The sequence below is a fragment of the Schistocerca nitens genome, chromosome 8 (genome assembly GCF_023898315.1).
Source record: "Schistocerca nitens isolate TAMUIC-IGC-003100 chromosome 8, iqSchNite1.1, whole genome shotgun sequence".
NCBI classification, from domain to species: Eukaryota; Metazoa; Arthropoda; class Insecta; order Orthoptera; family Acrididae; genus Schistocerca; species Schistocerca nitens.
In genome coordinates this window covers 256,377,048-256,396,390 of record NC_064621.1, presented here as the reverse complement: position 1 = coordinate 256,396,390, position 19,343 = coordinate 256,377,048, and the positions used below count along the sequence as shown (strand labels likewise).

General features: G+C 41.4%; 1 protein-coding gene across 1 annotated transcript in view; it reads left to right on the top strand.

Annotated features, from left to right (window-relative positions):
* Positions 1–19,343, top strand: part of LOC126199261 (myrosinase 1-like) — a 149,526-nt gene that overhangs the window by 22,702 nt on the left and 107,481 nt on the right. The window contains exon 4 of the mRNA XM_049936065.1: positions 11,254–11,376. Coding sequence (XP_049792022.1) covers positions 11,254–11,376 — 123 coding nt within the window. The remainder of the gene's footprint in view (positions 1–11,253; positions 11,377–19,343) is intronic.

Sequence of the window (19,343 nt, the reverse complement as noted above, 5' to 3'; positions counted from 1 at the left end):
CGTATTACAAGACACAGTTCGTGCGTTTTCGTCAGGGTCTACAAAAAAAATGGCTCTGAGCACTATGGGACTCAACTGCTGAGGTTATTAGTCCCCTAGAACTTAGAACTAGTTAAACCTAACTAACCTAAGGACATCACACACATCCATGCCCGAGGCAGGATTCGAACCTGCGACCGTAGCGGTCTCGCGGATCCAGACTGCAGCGCCAGAACCGCGCGGCCACTTCGGCCGGCGTCAGGGTCTACAGTAGAGTTGCGCAGCACGTGCCGGTAGTCCGTTTATATGAATAGTTTAGTTTTCCACGGTCTTTAGTACGGACATGGACTGCGATTGCTGTGTGCTGATGCGAGCCGAGTTGGTGACACTTCACTCTCAGCTTCAAGCTGTGATGGCATCGGATACAAAGCTTGAGGCTGCAGTGGATGAGCGCCACCGTTGTGGGCCGGCCGTGGGGATCCAACGGACGTCCAGTACGTCAGAGTCCTCCGATCAGTCCTCACCGGTGACAAACCCAGTTACTGATCGCACTGAGGCCGACCCCTCACCTGTGGTCGAGTAGGAGGTCGCCCCAGGGCGAAGCAGGCAGCGAAAGACTTCCCAGGCGGCCGCACGTAAGGCCTCTCCGGTTTGTCTCACAAACAGCTTCCAGGTGCTTTCTGTAGCTGACACTGTCGCTGAGCCAGATGCTGTCGCCTGTCCTGTTTCAGAGGAAGCCATTCAGCGTGCAAGATCCGGACAATCGCAGATGGTGGGATTATTGGTAGTTGGGAGCTCCAACGTTAGGCACATTATGGGGCCCCTTAGGGACTTGGCTGACAAGGAGGGTAAGAAAACCAACGTGCACTCCGTGTGCATATCGGGTGGAGTCATTCCAGATGTGGTAAGGGTCCTCCCGGAAGCCATGAAGAGCACCGGGTGCTGCCAACTGCAAGTGGTTGCTCACGTCGGTACCAATGATGTGTGTCACTTTGGATCAGCAGAGATTCTCTCTGGTTTGGATAGGCTAACAGAAGTGGTAAAGGCTGCCAGTCTTGCTTGCAAGATGAAAGCAGAGCTGACCATTTGCAGCATAGTCGACAGGACCGATTGCGGGCCTCTGGTACACAGCCGAGTGGAGGGTCTGAATCAGAGGCTCAGACGGTTCTGCAACCGTTTAGGCTGCAGATTCCTCGACTTGCGCCAATGTGTGGTTGGGTTTCGGGTTCCACTGAATAGGTCAGGTGTCCACTATACGCAGGAGGCGGCTACACCGGTAGCAGGGGCTGTGTGGCGTGGACTGCGTGAATTTTTAGGTTAGAGTGTCTCGGGAAAACACAAGAAGGGCTTCAGTCACAAAGGGTGCAGGCTGAACACAGGAAGAACGTAGATACAGGAACCATTGGTATAACCGTTGTAAATTGTCGTAGCTGTGTTGGAAAATTACCAGAGTTCCAAGCTAATAGAATGCACTGATGCTCAAATCGTTCCTGGCACTGAAAGCTGGCTAAAGCCGGATATAAGCTCAGCCGAAATTTTTGCGAAGAACCTAACGGTGTTTCAAAAAGATAAGCTAAACATAGTTGGCGGTGGCGTGTTTGTTGCTGTCAGAAGTAGTTTAACTTGTCGCGAAATTGAAGTAGATACTTCCTGTGAGTTAGTATGGGCAGAGGTCATTGTTGGAAACCGGAATAAAATTATAATTGGATGCTTTTACCGACCTCCCAGTCCAGATGATACAGTTGCTGAAAGGTTCAATTTCAAACACGTACCCGACTCATACGATAATAGTTGGTGGTGACTTTAATTTACTCTCGATATGTTGGCGAAAATACAAGTTTAATTCCGGAGGTACGCATAAAATATCATCCGAAATTGTGCTAAACGCATTCTCTAAAAACTATTTTGAGGAGTAAGCTCATGACCCCACACGAATAGTAAACGGTTGTGAAAACTCACTTGACCTCTTAGCAACAAATAATCCTGAGTTAACAACGGGCATCAAAACTGATATAGAGATTAGTGAACACAGGGTTGTCGTAGCGAGATTGAATATTCTAATCCCCAAATCCTCGAAAAATGAGGCACAAATATACCTATTCAAAAAAGCAGATAAAAATTCACTTGACGTCTTCCTGAGAGACAATATTCACTCATTCCAAATTAATAATACAAGTGTAAACCAGATGTGGCTTAAATTCAATGAAATAGTATCGGCAGCAATTGAGAGATTTATACCAAATAAACTAACAGATGACGGAGCTGATCCTCCTTGGTACACAAAACGGGTTAGAACACTGTTGCAGAAACAACGAAACAAACATGCCAAATTTAAACAGACGCAAAATCCCCAAGATTGGCGATCCTTTACGTAAGCTCGAAATTTAGCACGGAGTTCAATGCGAGACGCCTATAACAGTTTCCACAACGAAACTTTGTCTAGAAACCTGGTAGGGTAGAAAATGCAAAGAGATTCTGGTCGTAATGAAGAATGTTAGCGGCAAGAAACAATCAATGCATTCTCTGAGCGATAACAATGGAAATACTATCGAAGACAGTGCTGCCAAAGCAGAGTTACTAAACACAGCCTTCCGAAATACCTTCACAAAAGAAGACGAAGTAAATATTTCAGAATTCGAATCGAGAACAGGTGTCAACATGCGTAACGTAGAAGTAAGTATCCTCGGAGTAGTGAAGCAACTCAAATCACTTAACAAAAGCAAATCAATTTTCCGAGTATACTGATGCATTAGCTCCATACTTAACAATCATATACAACCGTTCGCTCGGCTAAGAACCGTACCCAAAAACCGGAAAGTTGCACAGGTCACACCAATATTCAAGAAAGGTAGTAGGAGTAATCCACTAAATTAGATGCCCATATCGTGAACCTCGATATGCAGCAGGATTTTAGAATACATATTGAGTTCGAACATTATGAATTACCTCGAAGGAAACGGTCTATTGACACACAGTCAACATGGGTTTAGATAACATCGTTCCTGTGAAACACAACTGTTATTTACATGACGTGTTGAGTGCTATTGACAAGGAATTTCAGATCGATTCCGTATTCCTGGATTTACCGAAGGTTTTTGATGCTGTACTACACAAGCGGCTTGTAGTGAAATTGCGTGCTTATGGAATATCGTCTCAGTTATGTGACTGGATTTGCGATTTCCGGTCAGAGAGGTCACACTTCGTAGTAACTGACGGGAAGTCATCGAGTAAAACAGAAGTGATTTCTGGCGTTCCCCAAGGTAGTGTTATAGGTCTTTGCTGTTCCTTATCTATATAAACGATTTGGAAGAAAATCTGAGCAGCCGTCTTCGGTTGTTTGCAGATGACGCTGTTGTTTATCGACTAATAAAGTCATCAGAAGATCAAAACAAACTGCAAAACGATTTAGAAAAAATATCTGAATGGTGCGAAAAGTGGCAGTTAGCCCTAAATAATGAAAAGAGTAAGGTCATCCACATGAATGCTAAAAGGATTTCGTTAAACTTCGGTTACACGATAAATCAGTCTAATCCAAAAGCCTTAAATTCATCTAAATACCTAGATATTACAATTGCGAGCAACTTAACTTGGAAAGAACACATAGAAAATGTTGTGGGGAAGGCTAACCAAAGCCTGCGTTTAATTGGCAGGACACTTAGAAAATGTAGCGGACCTACTAAGGAAACTGCCTACACTGCGCTTGTCCGTCCTGTTTTAGAACACTGCTGCGCGGCGTGGGATCCTTACCAGATAGGACTGACGGAGCACATCGAAAAAGTTCAAAGAAAGGCAGAACGCGAAATATGGCAGAAATGATACAGGATTTGGGCTGGAAATCATTCTGACGAAATTCCAATCACCAACTTTCTCTTCCGAATGCGTAAATATTTTGTTGACACCGAGCTACATAGGGAGGAACGATCACCACGATAAAATAAGGGAAATCAGAGCTCGTACGGAACGATACAGGTGTTCATTCTTTCCACGCGCAATACGACATTGGAATAATAGATAAATGTGAAGGTAATTCGATGAACCCTATACCAGGCACTTAAATATGATTTGCAGAGTATCCATGTAGATAGATGTAGATCTCCCTTGCTTCGTCTGTTTCTTGTAGCGCTTGCACATAAGCTAATTTCTGGTCCTTTATAGCCTTTGTAATTTCATCATTCCATATCCCTAACACATTTTCCTTCTGGCACTTTCACTTTTACCTAACAATTCGTTAGCTATGGTTCTTATAGCTTGTATAATGGCATCACATTCCTCATTAATATCTTGGTTAATTTCTTGTTATTGTATTTGAAGTTCTTGATATAATTTTTTATACTCTCTCCTCGTAGTACATATACTTTAAACGCTTCTCCATTCGCTCTTTCATTGGTTTTCAGATATGTCACTTCCTCGATAGACTTCTATATTTTCATTTCGATAAAAATTAATTTTATTCGGAATGACGTAGTCCATTCGTGATTTACGTCCCCTTGCACACCAAGGAAACTTAATCATGTCTTTTTCTTTAAAAAAAGTATTTTTATACTTAATTTGTTAAATGCTGAAAACTGCCTCAGCTTCTCTCCATCATTTCTTCAGCAAAATACCTATAGCGTCTTTAATCTGTATTTTACCCACTTGTGCAATCATATCTCTTGATAATATAAGATAATGACAAATTTCAAATTTTTACGCATTTCTTTGTGTAGTTCTTCATAGAATCTTTCACTTTCTTCCTTTTTGCCTTCTCTGTGGGGATATACTCCAATTATAGTCAAATGACCCCTTAGGAATTTTAAATCTAACAACTACTATTGTGTCATTTACGAGAGTCTGATATTTTATCTTATTAGCTCACTCCTTATCGATGATTAATATTACTATTTTTTTCATCGGTGTTCTGACTGGTTTGATGCGGCCCCCCACGAATTCCTCTCCTGTGCCAACCTCTTTGTCTCAGAGTAGTACTTTCAACATACATCCTGCATTATTTGCTGAATGTATTATAATCTCTGTGTTTCTCTACAGCTTTGCCTTCTACAGCTCCCTCTAGTACCATGGAAGTCATTACCTCATGTCTTAACAGATGTCCTCGTCCTGTCCCTTTTCCTTATCAGCGTTTCCTACATATTCCTTTCCTCTCCGATTGTGCACTGAACCACCTTATTCCTTACCTTATCAGTCCACCTAATTTTCAACATTCGTCTGTAGCGACCACATCTCAAATACTTCGATTCTCTTCTGTTCCTCAAATTAAGGCCTGTAATTGATATTAGTAGACTTCTCTTGGCCAGGAAAGCCCTTTTTGTCATTGCTAGTCTGCTTTTGATGTCCTCCTTGCTCCGTTCGTCACTCGTTAGTTTACTGCCTAGGGATGGGAATTCCTTAACTTCATCTACTTCGTGACCATCGATCCTCATATTAAGTTTCTCACTGTTCCCATTTCTACTACTTCTCATTACCTTCGTTTTTCTTCGATTAACTCTCACTCCATACTCTGTACTCATTAGACTGTTCATTCCGTTCAGCACATCATGTAATTCCTCTCCACTTTCACTCAGGATATCAATGTCATCAGCCAATCGTATCATTGATATCCTTTCACCTTGAATTTTAATTCCACTCCTGAAACTTTCTTTTATTTCCATCATTGCTTCCTCGATGTACAGATTGAACAGTAGGGGCGAAAGAGTACACCCTTGTCTCACACTTTTTTTAATACGAGCACTTCGTTCTTGGTCGTCCACTCTTATTATTCCCTCTTGTTTGTTGTACATATTGTATATGACACGTCTCTCCCTATAGCTTACCCTTATTTTTCTCACAATTTCGAACATCTTGCACCATTTTACATTGTCGAACACTTTTTCCAGGTCGACAAATCCTATGAGCGTTTCTTGATTTTTCTTTATTCTTGCTTCCATTATTAACCGCAAAGTCAGAACTGCCTCTCTCGTGCCTTTACCTTTCCTAAAGCCAAACTGATCGTCATCTAGTGCATCCTCAATTTTCTTTTCGATTCTTCTGTATACTATTCTTGTCAGCAACTTGGATGCTTGAGCTGTTAAGCTGACTGTGCAATAATTCTAGCACTTGTCAGCGATAATTATAGCAACTCCAAAAGCTGCTTTTTGTTGTTTACTATCTCCGCTATAAATCAATAATTAGTCTCCTATATGTTGAGATCCTTTGAGTTTTTTTTCGTTTATTTTAGAACCGCTATATTAGATTTTATTTCCTTTAATTCTTAATTCCAGTGGGTTCTGCATCCTTTTCAGCTAAACCAGGAACATTCCATGTAGCTAAGAGTAGTTTATCCCATATTACAAAGTCTTTATCCTTTTTCTTGTACAGTCGTTTCGTTGCTGTCGGTGTGGCTTATTTTTATGAAGCTTTTTAGTAAGAAAATCTTGCTTGATAGAGCTGTGGGCTCTGTGCAAGCACGCTCTGTTGGTGGGGCTGCCGCCTTGCCGCCTTCAGACTCGCAGGATTTTCGTTGAGGATTCCTCCCCATGAGAAGCTGGCTTCTCTGCCCGTTTAGAGAGAAATATACCCTCGGGCCTCGAAACCTAACACCTGATAGCAAAATATACGTCAGAGGCCTAACACAAGTAAGCGGAAGTGATGCCAGCTAAGGGCCCATGTGATTGCCACCCATATAGTCCCAAGATAGCCCTCAGCTTCATTGAAATTCACAAGCCCGCTCGCCTGCACATACAATGTTTCGTTAAGGCGGCATCTCCTTGATAGGGCTTACGAATGATTCTCATTACAAATATCCTCATTTCCTCTGTATGTCTATAAGGCTGATCTTTGCTCGTATTAGGCAGATTACGATAGTTCACTGCGATAGTTTTCTATTACCCCATTACGGCTGCGTTTCTTTGTCCTGGTTTTCATGTAACCATGTATCGACCAAAAAGGTTTCCAGAAACGTGGTGAACTCCTAATTCTCAGCAGGTGTGCCAGATACAGAGGGAACCACCTGCGGCTCCATCAGGGCTTTCTTCTGTATAGATAATCCCCGAACTATCCATCAGATGTGCTTAATAGCTAAATTGTAAGCCCAGAGTTTTGTTTAAACAACAGATGACGAAAGCGACGTCTTGTATTGTACAACAGTTATCCAGAAAGTAACCTCTATTAGATTGTTGTTGTTGTTGTGGTCTTCAGTTCTGAGACTGGTTTGATGCAGCTCTCCATGCTACTCTATCCTGTGCCAGCTTCTTCATCTCCCAGTACCTACTGCAACCTACATCCTTCTGAATCTGCTTAGTGTATTCATATCTTGGTCTCCCTCTACGATTTTTACCCTCCACGCTGCCCTCCAATACTAAATTGGTGATCCCTCGATGCCCGCATCTCGTGGTCGTGCGGTAGCGTTCTCGCTTCCCACGCCCGGGTTCCCGGGTTCGATTCCCGGCGGGGTCAGGGATTTTCTCTGCCTCGTGATGGCTGGGTGTTGTGTGCTGTCCTTAGGTTAGTTAGGTTTAAGTAGTTCTAAGTTCTAGGGGACTTATGACCATAGCAGTTGAGTCCCATAGTGCTCAGAGCCATTTGAACCATTTTTTTGATCCCTCGATGCCTCAGAACATGTCCTACCAACCGATCCCTTCTTCTGGTCAAGTTGTGCCACAAACTTCTCTTCTCCCCAATCCTATTCAATACTTCCTCATTAGTTATGTGATCTACCCATCTAATCTTCAGCATTCTTCTGTGGCACCACATTTCGAAAGCTTCTATTCTCTTCTTGTCCAAACTATTTATCGTCCATGTTTCACTTCCATACATGGCTACACTCCATACAAATACTTTCCGAAATGACTTCCTGACACTTAAATCTATACTCGATGTTAACAAATTTCTCTTCTTCAGAAACGCTCTCCTTGCCATTGCCCGTCTACATTTTATATCCTCTCTACTTCGACCATCTATTAGTTTATGATAAAATAAATGAATGGTTCAATAAAACGTATTAGAAAAACCTTGAATTTACAGCTCTGTATTTCTTCTCTGCATAATGATCTTTCAGATTTAAGCGTCTATTATTTCACTTAAATAATCCCCTACCACAAAATTTTGGCACCTGAGTTTTAAGCTAAATGTTTGGAACGAATTTTGTGGTGTAGAGAGGACGTTCAAAATCGCCCTATTTGCACTGATGCAACATTGCTTGTACACAGGGTATCGCAGAAGGAATGATTAATATTCAGGGTACGACAGGAACAATCATTCGCAGCAAATATGTCTAGCAAACATGGACTCTAGAAGGGGGGTGGCCAAGTATTCGGCCCACGATTGTGCCCTGGCCCGAGTACCATAGCACTCAGCCTCGCTGCACATTTCCGCCACTAACTCATCACGCTGCCTGAGACGGAAGAGGGGAAACTGCAAACTTACAGCGCAGTCACACTGCACACGATTTGGCTTTTATTTCACATTTTTAACAACGTGAAACAGAAACGAAACAAATTGTCAGTATTATTTAATTATTTTTGGCGTAATATAATTTTTATCCGGTATGAACTGTCAGCATACAGACAAACACAATTTCACAGATTTTCGCACTCTTGTTTCCACGTTATCTTGATATATTCAGTTTCATAACCGAAAAAAGGGCTTTCACAAATTTATGTTGAGCGTAATATTGTAGCACTTTTGCAACCGCGTTATGGAGACGAGGAAACTCTACCTGTGGAAAGCAATGTAGACGTTTAGGACAGTTTTAACATAGAAGGACTTGTCTTTAAAATGAGAATTATCTTTCCGAACAAGCAGTTACATCTGTTCATGCACAGCGACACTTTCTAATTAAACCGCAAATGGTCTCAAAAACAGCTGGAAGGCAGATGTAAGATTGGTAGTTTCCTTAAAAAGTTTAGGAAACTGTCGTAATAGTTTCAATTCATTCTTCAAACCTCGCGTTTCCTTTAACGCCAGTGAGCTCAAAAAACTGGACTGTGTCACTCAGAATGTGTCTCTTCTAAAAATCGATTTTCTTTTAAATCCTGAAAAAGTTGTTTCTCACCTTGCAGTATCTTACTGTAGACAATGTTCAGTAATTCCAATTAAAATGCAGTGTCTAGCAATACATTTCGCGTGTTCTAATTTTCATTTCAGCCCTCTTTCTTCCTTCATAAATTCAACAATGGTGAGTTTTAAATCGAAAATCGTTCCAGCCATGCCCCTTGACTTGACCTACGTATTTTGCAGTATTATATAAAGTCTTCATATTCTTAGTCGATAACTGTAGCAACTCACAATGGAATAATGCGTGCGACTTCAGAAATGTTACTGTTCGTACCACCGATTTCATAATGTGCTGCATGCCTGCAAATTCAGCATAAGGTGGTTCTTGATGTACAGAACAATGCATGCAGTCTGGCTATCGGTGCAATTATTTTTCTCGTCCATTGGCAAATAAATTTTTAAATTCTTTCTGCGTGATATTGCAATGTCGTTTCATAGCATATTTGCAGTACCCGTTACTTATGTGACTGCGTAACGTATATTGAGGATTTTTACCAGTCTCTTCGGTCACTCCCATTCATTTTTAAAGGTTTGTGACGATACACTGCCACTTTTTGTGCAAAACAGCCACTGGACCAGAGAACGTCCTCCATAAGACGAACAAACAGCGAAGGATAAACAGCGCTGACGTGTCACCGCGATTCTGCTGAAATGAAGAGAGTAGTACCGACAGAAAAATGCCACATCACAGTACTAAACGAAATGTCTCACTTTAACGAGTACTTCCGAGAACGTTGGAGCAAAGCCGAGACAGGTCGAGCTTCGGCCCGCACACGGTCCGCACACCCGGCACACATGTACTTTGGCACGCCGCTGGAAAGCCCTAACTTGAAAGATATCAGCACTTCATCTTCCATACTGTGAAACAAATCTTCTCGCCCGAAAGCTCTTTTCTGTCAATATTTTGAGAAGTGGTACTACCGCGTGACGGTGTGACTTCACAGCGTTGACTGCTTTCTTGTCTTCATTTTGGGAAACCCAAGCCTCGTCATCAACACGATTCTGTTCCGAAAAAAACCTCCGTACGCATTGTAATGCAAAAGAAACTCAGTTGAATAATCATCCATTGAGGCTCGTGGTTTTCAGAAAACTTTTCCATAACCCACAAACACATATTTTAGGTACCAGAATTATTTAGTCAGCATCACATGCAAAACACTATAAGAAATCTGTGGGAAGTCGACCAGGAGGTGAGATATCACAAATCGCCAGTTTTTGTGAACTTTTCGTCAGTCTTCTGAAGAATTCAGTACTGACTACAGACGAAGCACAATTTATGCCAACATAATAGATATTCATGCTTCCACTCTTAAACAAACGACACCACTGTCGGACGATAGTTTGACTCATCACAGTCGACTCGTACACAGCGTGTTTTTAAAATTTTTAGTCCTAAAACCGTATTACAGAACTGATTACAGATTTGGCTGGATTTATAACTGCAATGCTCACTTTTAACGGCTTTTGAAGACGAACTTAAAGCGACATGCCTTTCTCCCTAACGTGGCTGAAAATACACTGGCCTACAGCGACTGTTAAGTTCCTTCCACGACTTCCGATAGTACACGACAAAAAAAAATTACTTTCTGGGCACCCCTCACACATGCAGCTGGCGATTCCAAATAAATTCCTTACAAATAAAAAATAATTTCTTGTAGCAGGGATATTTATTCTTCAATGAGAGTTTATTTCCTCTTCCTTATCACTTCCACTGTGTTAACTACTGATTCTGTCTCCTACAAGAAGTGGATTTTACGAGATTTCTCTCAGTCATTTTGACAATGTCGAGATAGTTCCTGTACAAGACTCGGAGAACGCTATACACCAAAAGTTAAACACAATGTACAGTATAAAATTTCTATGACTCTGAGAAAATAAGTATACATTTTTTTCTTCGCAACAAATGTGACATGGTGCTGAAACTTATGACATGCAAAGAATGAAACAGAGTACCTGAAGGACCCATTATGGGCAGTACTCTGTATGTAAGGACGTAGAACCGCCAGTGGCGCGATGAAACACATAAAGAGAAACCCAGTATTTCGAGTGTTATCATACATAAGGTGCATGCTTTCCATCACTTAACAACTATTAAGGTAAGTCATTGTTTCCTTCACAGTTTGTTGAACATTCGAATTGTATTAGCACTGTACATTAGCTTAAGGCTAAATTATGTATTATCTAGTGATGAGGGCAACTCACATCTCTTACACAAATTTATTAACATCCAATGTGTTTTTTGACCAGGTGACGCTCTTCCATTGGGACCTCCCACAGAAACTGCAAGACATCGGTGGATGGCCCAATCCCAGGATCGCTGACTACTTCGAAGAGTATGCGAGACTGGCTTTCGAGAACTTCGGCGACAGAGTGCGTATAATTAGCAACTTTTATGAATAGTCTGCATATAAATGTTTACCCTCTACATAAATTTCAGTAGCGTGCAGTATTCTCCTTCAGTCTCCTTGTAAGCCGGATCAAACTGTTACTGGCTACATTAATTTCTATAGATCCATTCTAAATCCTCCAATCAGAGTTCAGGTTGAATTAGCGAACAACGTACAAAGGGGCCAAAATTAGGGAAAGTAAAAATAACAGTTCTTTTATTTCAGTGAATTGAATAGAGAAAAGCACAAGCTAACTCACACTTGAAGAACGGGCGTGAATTCTTGAGCTACAGTGCAAAGCAAGTGTTTGTGAGACTCTGAATCAAAAATACTGTTACACTTGATCGACACTATACACCGATTTCTTTGGTCATTGCTGCCAATATATTTTGCGTCTCTTCAGTGATTACTTAGATATTCACGGAGCGATAATCAGATTTCAAAAGTTCTAGAAAGGAAAGGAAACATAATGTCGACTACATGTGATAGTAAAAAGATTAAATAGTTTTGAGAGACGTTGAAAACTATCTTCAATCCTTATATGTTGTCTATCCAAATTACACAATACAGTGAAAGGATGAAAGTGAATTTTTACGAAGAAGGCTACGTGCGGCGAGCCATATAACAGTCCGATACTGAATATGTGTTCTATCTCGAGAAAGGAAAACGTACTGAACCAGACGAAAAGTTGAAACAATTTACATTTAATTTAGTTGCTTCAGAAGTAATGACTCAACGGAGATACAAAGCGATTAGAGTTACTGTGTTAGATAAAAGAAATTTTCGTGTCCGAGTAGATTAGCCAAAGTATGAGTGATGTGCTGAAACACGCTGCACTGTGTAGTTACACCTAGCAGTAAGTTCATAATCGAAGAACCCTGCTTTGCGGTGGCTCACTGGTCCTTGTGCGCTGGACGTCAGCGTCAACAGGTGGCATTAGATGTACTGCCCATTTGTTATCTACATCTACATCTACACTCCGCAAGCCATCTTAGGGTGTGTGACGGAGACTACTTTCTGTGCTAGTCTCACTTCCCTTTTTTTGCTGTTCCAGTCGCCTATGGTTCGCAGGAAGAACGAATTATTGTAAGCCTCTGTGTGAGCTTCAATCTCTCTGATTTTATCTCGGTAGTCTTTTCACGAGATAGGCTTACGGGAAAGCAACATGTCGGTTAACTCTCCTAGGAACCTACGCTCTCGGAACTTCAATAGTAGACGGGACAGTGATACAGAACGCCTCTCTTGCAGCGTCTGCCAGTGGAGACAACTGAGCATCTACGTATCCATAGCGCATCTGCAGACCAACTTTAAAGTTGGCCGACAACACTGCAATTCTTCGAAGTATTTGTAAGACCAGTGAAACGCGCTGGGTAATGTCTTGAAAATAGATTTTAAGATGAATTCCAACGGAAGTACAGCCAGAGGAACCTAGTGCCGTCGAATGAAATCAGACTGTTCTAAGGAAAACAGCTTATGAAATGATACATATAGAGTGGTAAATGAGTTCTGCGATTTGTGCAGTAAAATAAGTGACAATGGCGGTGCTGAAGAGAATATAAAACGTAGTCTGACATTAGACATTTTGCTGTTACAGACTTGCTCTCCGCATTCCCCGCCGATGGCTTCTTTTGTTATAGCTGCACTGCTCGCCAAATGCTTTTGCCTGTGCTGGCAGACGGCGTTCCGGCTGATATAAAATACTTAGCGGTCTTTTGAAAACCGTTAGGTGAAAACAATCTTTGCACATCTTACAGTCTGATATCTGCGCTCGAAAGAGAACTGAATTTCTTCCGTCGTATGCCATAGTCACTGCGCTACTTCAAATTAACCAAAAAATTTAGCGAATTTATAACAATTTTGCACAGGTACTAACGCATTGCGCAAACTTTCTGTAAGGTCGATTTTAGTTCATACATTGCAGTGAACGAAGTCTACATAAGGTATCGAATTTTTTTTTAAATTAAGAGCAGAACGATATCTCATTCCGTTCTCGAATTACTGGGTTTCATATCTGACAGTCGGTCATGCGCGACGCACCTATTCGCGTCCTTTCAAAAAGCTAATTGTGTGGTCTTAACAATAGTCATATCTCACAAACGATAAGGAGATGTCATAGCAAGTTTTTTGCTTATAATAGCACGCAATGAGCATATATGTTATAAGATAAATACTCTAAGCTTTGCTATTTACCGAGCTATAGAAATAACTCGTCCGCAGACGTGAGAGGTCGGCGGATAGACGTCCATAGCACTGTAAGAAAACGCTAGCGGCGTGCGTATACACGTCTACAACGCCTGGGGAAGGGCATAGCAGGACGTATATACACATGCACAGCATCGAAAAAGTTAGCAATAAAAGGCATTCTGAAAAAGACAAATTTGTTGATATCGAGAAAAAGCTCATGTATTAGGATGTGTTTTCTTCAGGTACATGGAGTGAAAGTTATTAGGAAGTGAAAAGTGGATGATGGACACTACAGACAAGAAGAGAACAGAAGCTTTTGAAATGTAGTGTTGCAAAAGGATGCAGAAAGTGGGTAGAGCAGACGACTGATGATACACTACTAAATCGGGGAGAATTTTTTCTCATAAACTGAATTCAAGAAGGTGCAGGTTGTAAGGCCACATACTGAGCTATCAAGGAGTAATCAGTTTGGTAACGGGGGAAAGTGCGTAGGATGGGATGGACGGAAGGGTAATTGTAGAGGGAGATCAAAGGTTGACTACAGTGAGCGTTTTCAAATGAAAGTAAATTTTCCAGAGATGCAGAAGCTTACACAGAATAGTCAGTCGTGGTCAACTGCATCAAATCAGTCTCTAGACTGGAAACTATTGCACCATCCGCAGACCAGGCTTTCATCTGCAGTCTCGTCGTTGCTCAGAAGGCTCTGATGTGACGTACCTCATTACGCAGTTCCATATCTAGAGCTCCCTCCTGAACCGATTCCAAGCTCCATTCTCGCTGTGGAAACTTAAAGTATTAAACATTTCTGGTTCTCACTAAAGTTGAGTAGTCGCATCACTAGTACGGCTGATAGCTGAAGCAATCGGCAATTATGGTGCGACAAGGCGACCTGAGAAAAAGTTAAATCCCATTTTCTCTCAGTTACCTGACGACTGCCCAAGAGGCCTTTGAGTCAATGTACAGGGCGTCACATGAGTAGTTGACACATTTCATATTGTCGCAACACTTTTATTTCTGAAATGAAAATATTTAAACTTTACACAAAGACGATACGGTTGCTGGAAATCCTATTCTCTTCATCACGTGTTCCATATGCGCTCCACTGCAGCGGAAAACTTCGCGAAGGCGAGTACACAAATTCCTTTCAACTTCGGGGCACAACTCTCCTATTATCTCGTTGTATAATTGCGCTATCCGGACACGCATTTCCATAACACTCTGTGGTCTCAAAGGGAAGCGTTTTCTTTCAAATATCCACACCGAAAAAATCACAAGGGTTTAAATTTAGACTTGAAAGACGCCAAAAGGACGCTGTAGAGAATTCAGTACAGCATTAGTCGTATGTGGTGTTGTGCCATCTATGTGTTCGTTGGAACATTGGTGGCAAGAAGATGTAGCACAAAGTCATTTTTCTACATTATCTTTTATCGTTCAGCACTGACAGTGTCACTGAATAATACTTGTCCGATTAGGCCGAAAATGGACAGAGCTACGCACACTCAGTTTTTCTCCATGCGTTATTTTTTAATGAACACGAGCGTTTTGTGGTTCTTCTCTCTCCCAAAATCGAACATTTTGTTGTTTACTGTTCCAATGAGGTGCCATAATGAATACTCCAGTCTTCTCTGTTCGTTCTTGTGCAACACAGTCATTTTGTAAAGGAAGAACTTGAGATCACTCCGTAGAAATGTTTGTACAGAAAGACGATATATCCCCATTTCCCATGCTGCCCGCCGAGATGACTTGTTTGGTCTTCGTTGAATGGCGACCGTAACGCTGTGTTGTTTTCCGGAGAACGAACAGTCAGTGCCCCAGGTCGTTTCCCTTCCAACAAACTGCCTCTTCTTCAAATTTTCTCGTTAATCGAGAGTTTTGGTCTGTGTTGGAGCCCAGCGCGTGTGGAATATTGCCCTAAAACTTCTTTGCATTGCTGTGACACTTCTCATTTCAGCATAAAGGAGAACTGCCTTACACGCTGCTGAACAGATGATCGTCTAAGCCCACTCATGGTGAAACGGTAACTACGAAACAAGAGACTGGTGACATTGCAGCAACACGACCTCTACGGAGATTTCCACGAAACAAAACACGTTGGAGCGAATTTTGAATTAAATGTAACTAGAAGTACAATTACTATTCAATTCCATTTCCAGGGTCGTAACTGGAAAAGTACTTGGTCGTGAAACGGAAGGTTAAACTATAGCTGTTGAAATTCTATATCCAAATCAAAAGCAATCTGTGATCAAGTTCGACAAAACAATCTCTCTCCCTCCCCCTCTCTCTCTCTCTCTCTCACACATACACACACACACACTCACACACACACACATCAGTTGTTTTATTAATTATAAACACGAAATTTGAAGTAAAAGACAGGACGAAAACAGGCAAAACATGGAAAGAGCAAAGCGAACAGGAACACAACCCAAGACTGAAGAGGTTTTGGGAAGAGAAAAAGATGAAGGAAAGTAGGAAAAAGTGAATAATCATGTAATATTCACATTCATCACTGTCCTGAATGTTGCTACTCACCATATAGCGGAGATGCTGAGTCGCAAATAGGCACAACAAAAAGACTCACAAATAAGCTTTCGGTCAGATTCGTCAAAAATAAGCGACAGTCACACACAAAAATACTCACGCAAACGCAACGCACCCACACATGACTGCAGTCTCTGGCAACTGATATTGTTACATTCGATCCTGGATTTCCCTTTGATATATATATTATTACACGTTTTTGTCTCCAGGACAGTGATTAACTTGATTATTAAATGATTATACATTTTTTCTTGTTTCCATCTTCTTTTTCTCTTCCAAAAACCTCTTCATTCTTTGGTTGTGTTCCCATTTCATTTGCTATGTCCATATTTTGCCTGTTTTCTTCCTTCCTTTTACTTCAGATTTTCGTGTTCATAATTTTGTTTCTGTATTTGCCTCTTTCATTTATCGCTTCGGTACTGATCATTGCTTGTTTTAGGTCTTCTCCTAATTTTTGAAACCAATTGGTTTTTTTTATGAGTGAACTATTTACTACATCGAAAGCCCTCTTTCTGAGTCTTTTATTGTTCATTCTATATATGTTTCCATAGAATGTTAGTCGGCGTTTCCTGATTATATATGTGAGCCTGTCTGTGTGTTCATATAATTCTTCGGTTGTTCTCTTCATCCATATACCATATGTCTGTACTGCTTCAATTTTTTTCTCAGGAATTTGCGTTCTATTGTTTTATGTCTCTGTGATGCCTGATGCTCCGATTGTGGTCGCTTCAGATATGTAGAATGCTTCTGATAGTACATCTGTACTGTAGTGCGTGAGTTTAGTCTGTCTTGAAATGTTTCTTTTATTGTAGTGCGTCCATGCCAGTTTGTAAGCTTTCTGAAGTTTTTTGTTCTATGCGTGTTGGATGCCTTGTTTGATCCTCCGATTTGTATATATTTCGCAAGGTAGTTGAGTTTTTCCACTGTTTTAACTTTTCCGTATTTTGTGTACATATGTTGGTTGTTGTTCTTTCTTTCCATGTACTGCGTCTTCTCATGTGATTTCCGTAGACCTGTTTTCAGTATTCCAGTACTCGTTGTCAATTTTTGCTGAGTATTGTAAGGTCACTTGCAAATTTCATCCATTTTATGGTCTTCTTGTTTGCACACGTTCTTCCTGACAGTTCTTTTTGCTTTTTCTTCCCGTTGTTTGATAATTTTGTCCAGGACAATGTTGAATAAAAGAGGTGAGAGACCATCTACTTGCCCGAACCCCGTATGTATCTCGATCGAGTCTGAGATTTCTCCCATAAATTTTATTTTTGATTTGGTGTCTGTAAGTGTGAAACCTGATTGGTAGGTAGTCAGAGAGCGCACAGGATAAGGTTAAGGTTGTGGACAGGGCCGTAAACAGTTACTGTGAGTTGCACAATCAAACACACAACTTTATTTTTCTAAGAACCACTTATTTACTCATTGGCTTAAAAGATCACAATTAAACAATACGGCTCAAGGCCTAGTTAAAGATAACTTGAGATACTTTCTGGTCTGAAGGCCCAAAACCACACAGCCAACACAAGAACGGCTTAGAAATCAAAGCAATTAAAAAAGCAACGTAAAAAATTTTTTTAAAAAACATTCAATGAAAACAATTAACAGCTGAAGGCCTACACTACACGTCTGAAGAACAACTACAATCAAGGCACATTAATAAACAATTTTTAAGCAAGAAAATTTCTTTTTAAACTTGCAACAGAACGGCCAAAACCTGATTTACTTATCGCACGGCTGAAGGCCACAAACAAATTTGAAACAACGGCTGAAGGCCTGAACAACAAGTCAGATAAATAGTTTAGAATAAACCCCTTGCTTCTTACAAAATATTTTCCTTTAGAGAATACATACGGCTAAAGGCCCTTATTATGGGGTTCAAGCAAATCCTCGGCTGAAGGCCACACATAATAAATGGATCAACTAACGGCTTAGGGCTTGGATTACAAACAATTTCAGATAGAACAGTTTCTAAGAATAAAAAAAAAATCCTAAAACAATCAATGCTCAAAATTTTAATTTAACATGGCTGAAGGGCTTTATGTAAAATTAAAAAAAAAATGAATTAATGCACACTGAAAGGCCTCGCACAATACTTCAACTAAAACGAAAATCAAAATTTAAAACAAACAGAACAAGTGGTGCTCAGAAGTGTTGCAAGGGTCGGCCTGGGATGGTAGCTCAAACGTAAGGTGAGGTGAGATAGACAGCCAATAGTTGGAGTTAGGTAATCAGATGGCAGCCAAGACTAGGGACGGCCCAAGGACCAGCCAACAATTTAACCAATTCCCTTCCGTCCGACCAACGGCACAACGATGGAGAATATCGGCCGAGGACGAGAATACGAACAACACTATGCCTCTAGAAATTGTCGTCTAAAAACAGCCAGGCGAACAATAACCACTCTAAGCAAATATGAACCAAACAACTTAAAGGCTGTCGAACTACTCGCCATGCTGGACAGCAACAACACGGCGAGGAAAAAGCACAGTGCCTACAAACTTCGCTAACGTCCAGGGCAGGTAACTGGAGAGTTAACGGCCACAGGCAGGAAATACCGCTGGTACGCTTCACTAATAAGTAACAGTGAAATTAGTTATTAATCACAACATGGGAAGACGGCTGCAAGATTTCGCCGACTCCAACACATCATACGATGCTGCTAGCCCAAACGGCCAAGGAGGCAACAACCGGCAAATGAGCGAAGAAATGTCACAATAGTTGAGGTTTCATAACACATTAACTGATCACTCAACTTCAGCGTCTAGGTTCGGTGGGCAACGAACTTGTCGCTCTCGCAGCTAGCGCCTCACGATCCGACAGCGAGTGCACGCCGCCAGCGGCCCCGGCCTGGCCTCCCGCGGCGGAGAATTGCTTGCTGCTCCATCCTAATCGACTCACTAGCACACACACCACAACCCGGAAATAACAGTGGTCACACCAAAGATAGTATGCCAGTACTAGTATCGATAAGCGCTGCTGCTGCCACTCAAGGAGGCAAGCCAGCAACTTGGTGACACCAATCGATGTAAAAATGCGAAAGAACCAACGGCAAGAACGCGAGCCGTACACGGCTCAAAGTGTGTGTTGTATGAGTGTCCTAGTTTTTTGGTCTATTCCACGTTCTTCTAATGTGTCAAAGAGAATCTGCCTACAGAGTTGTAGGTCTTCTGAAGTCCAAGAATGTGACTACAGTGTTGTTCGTCTGTCTGACCTTCAGGAGATTTCGCAGGT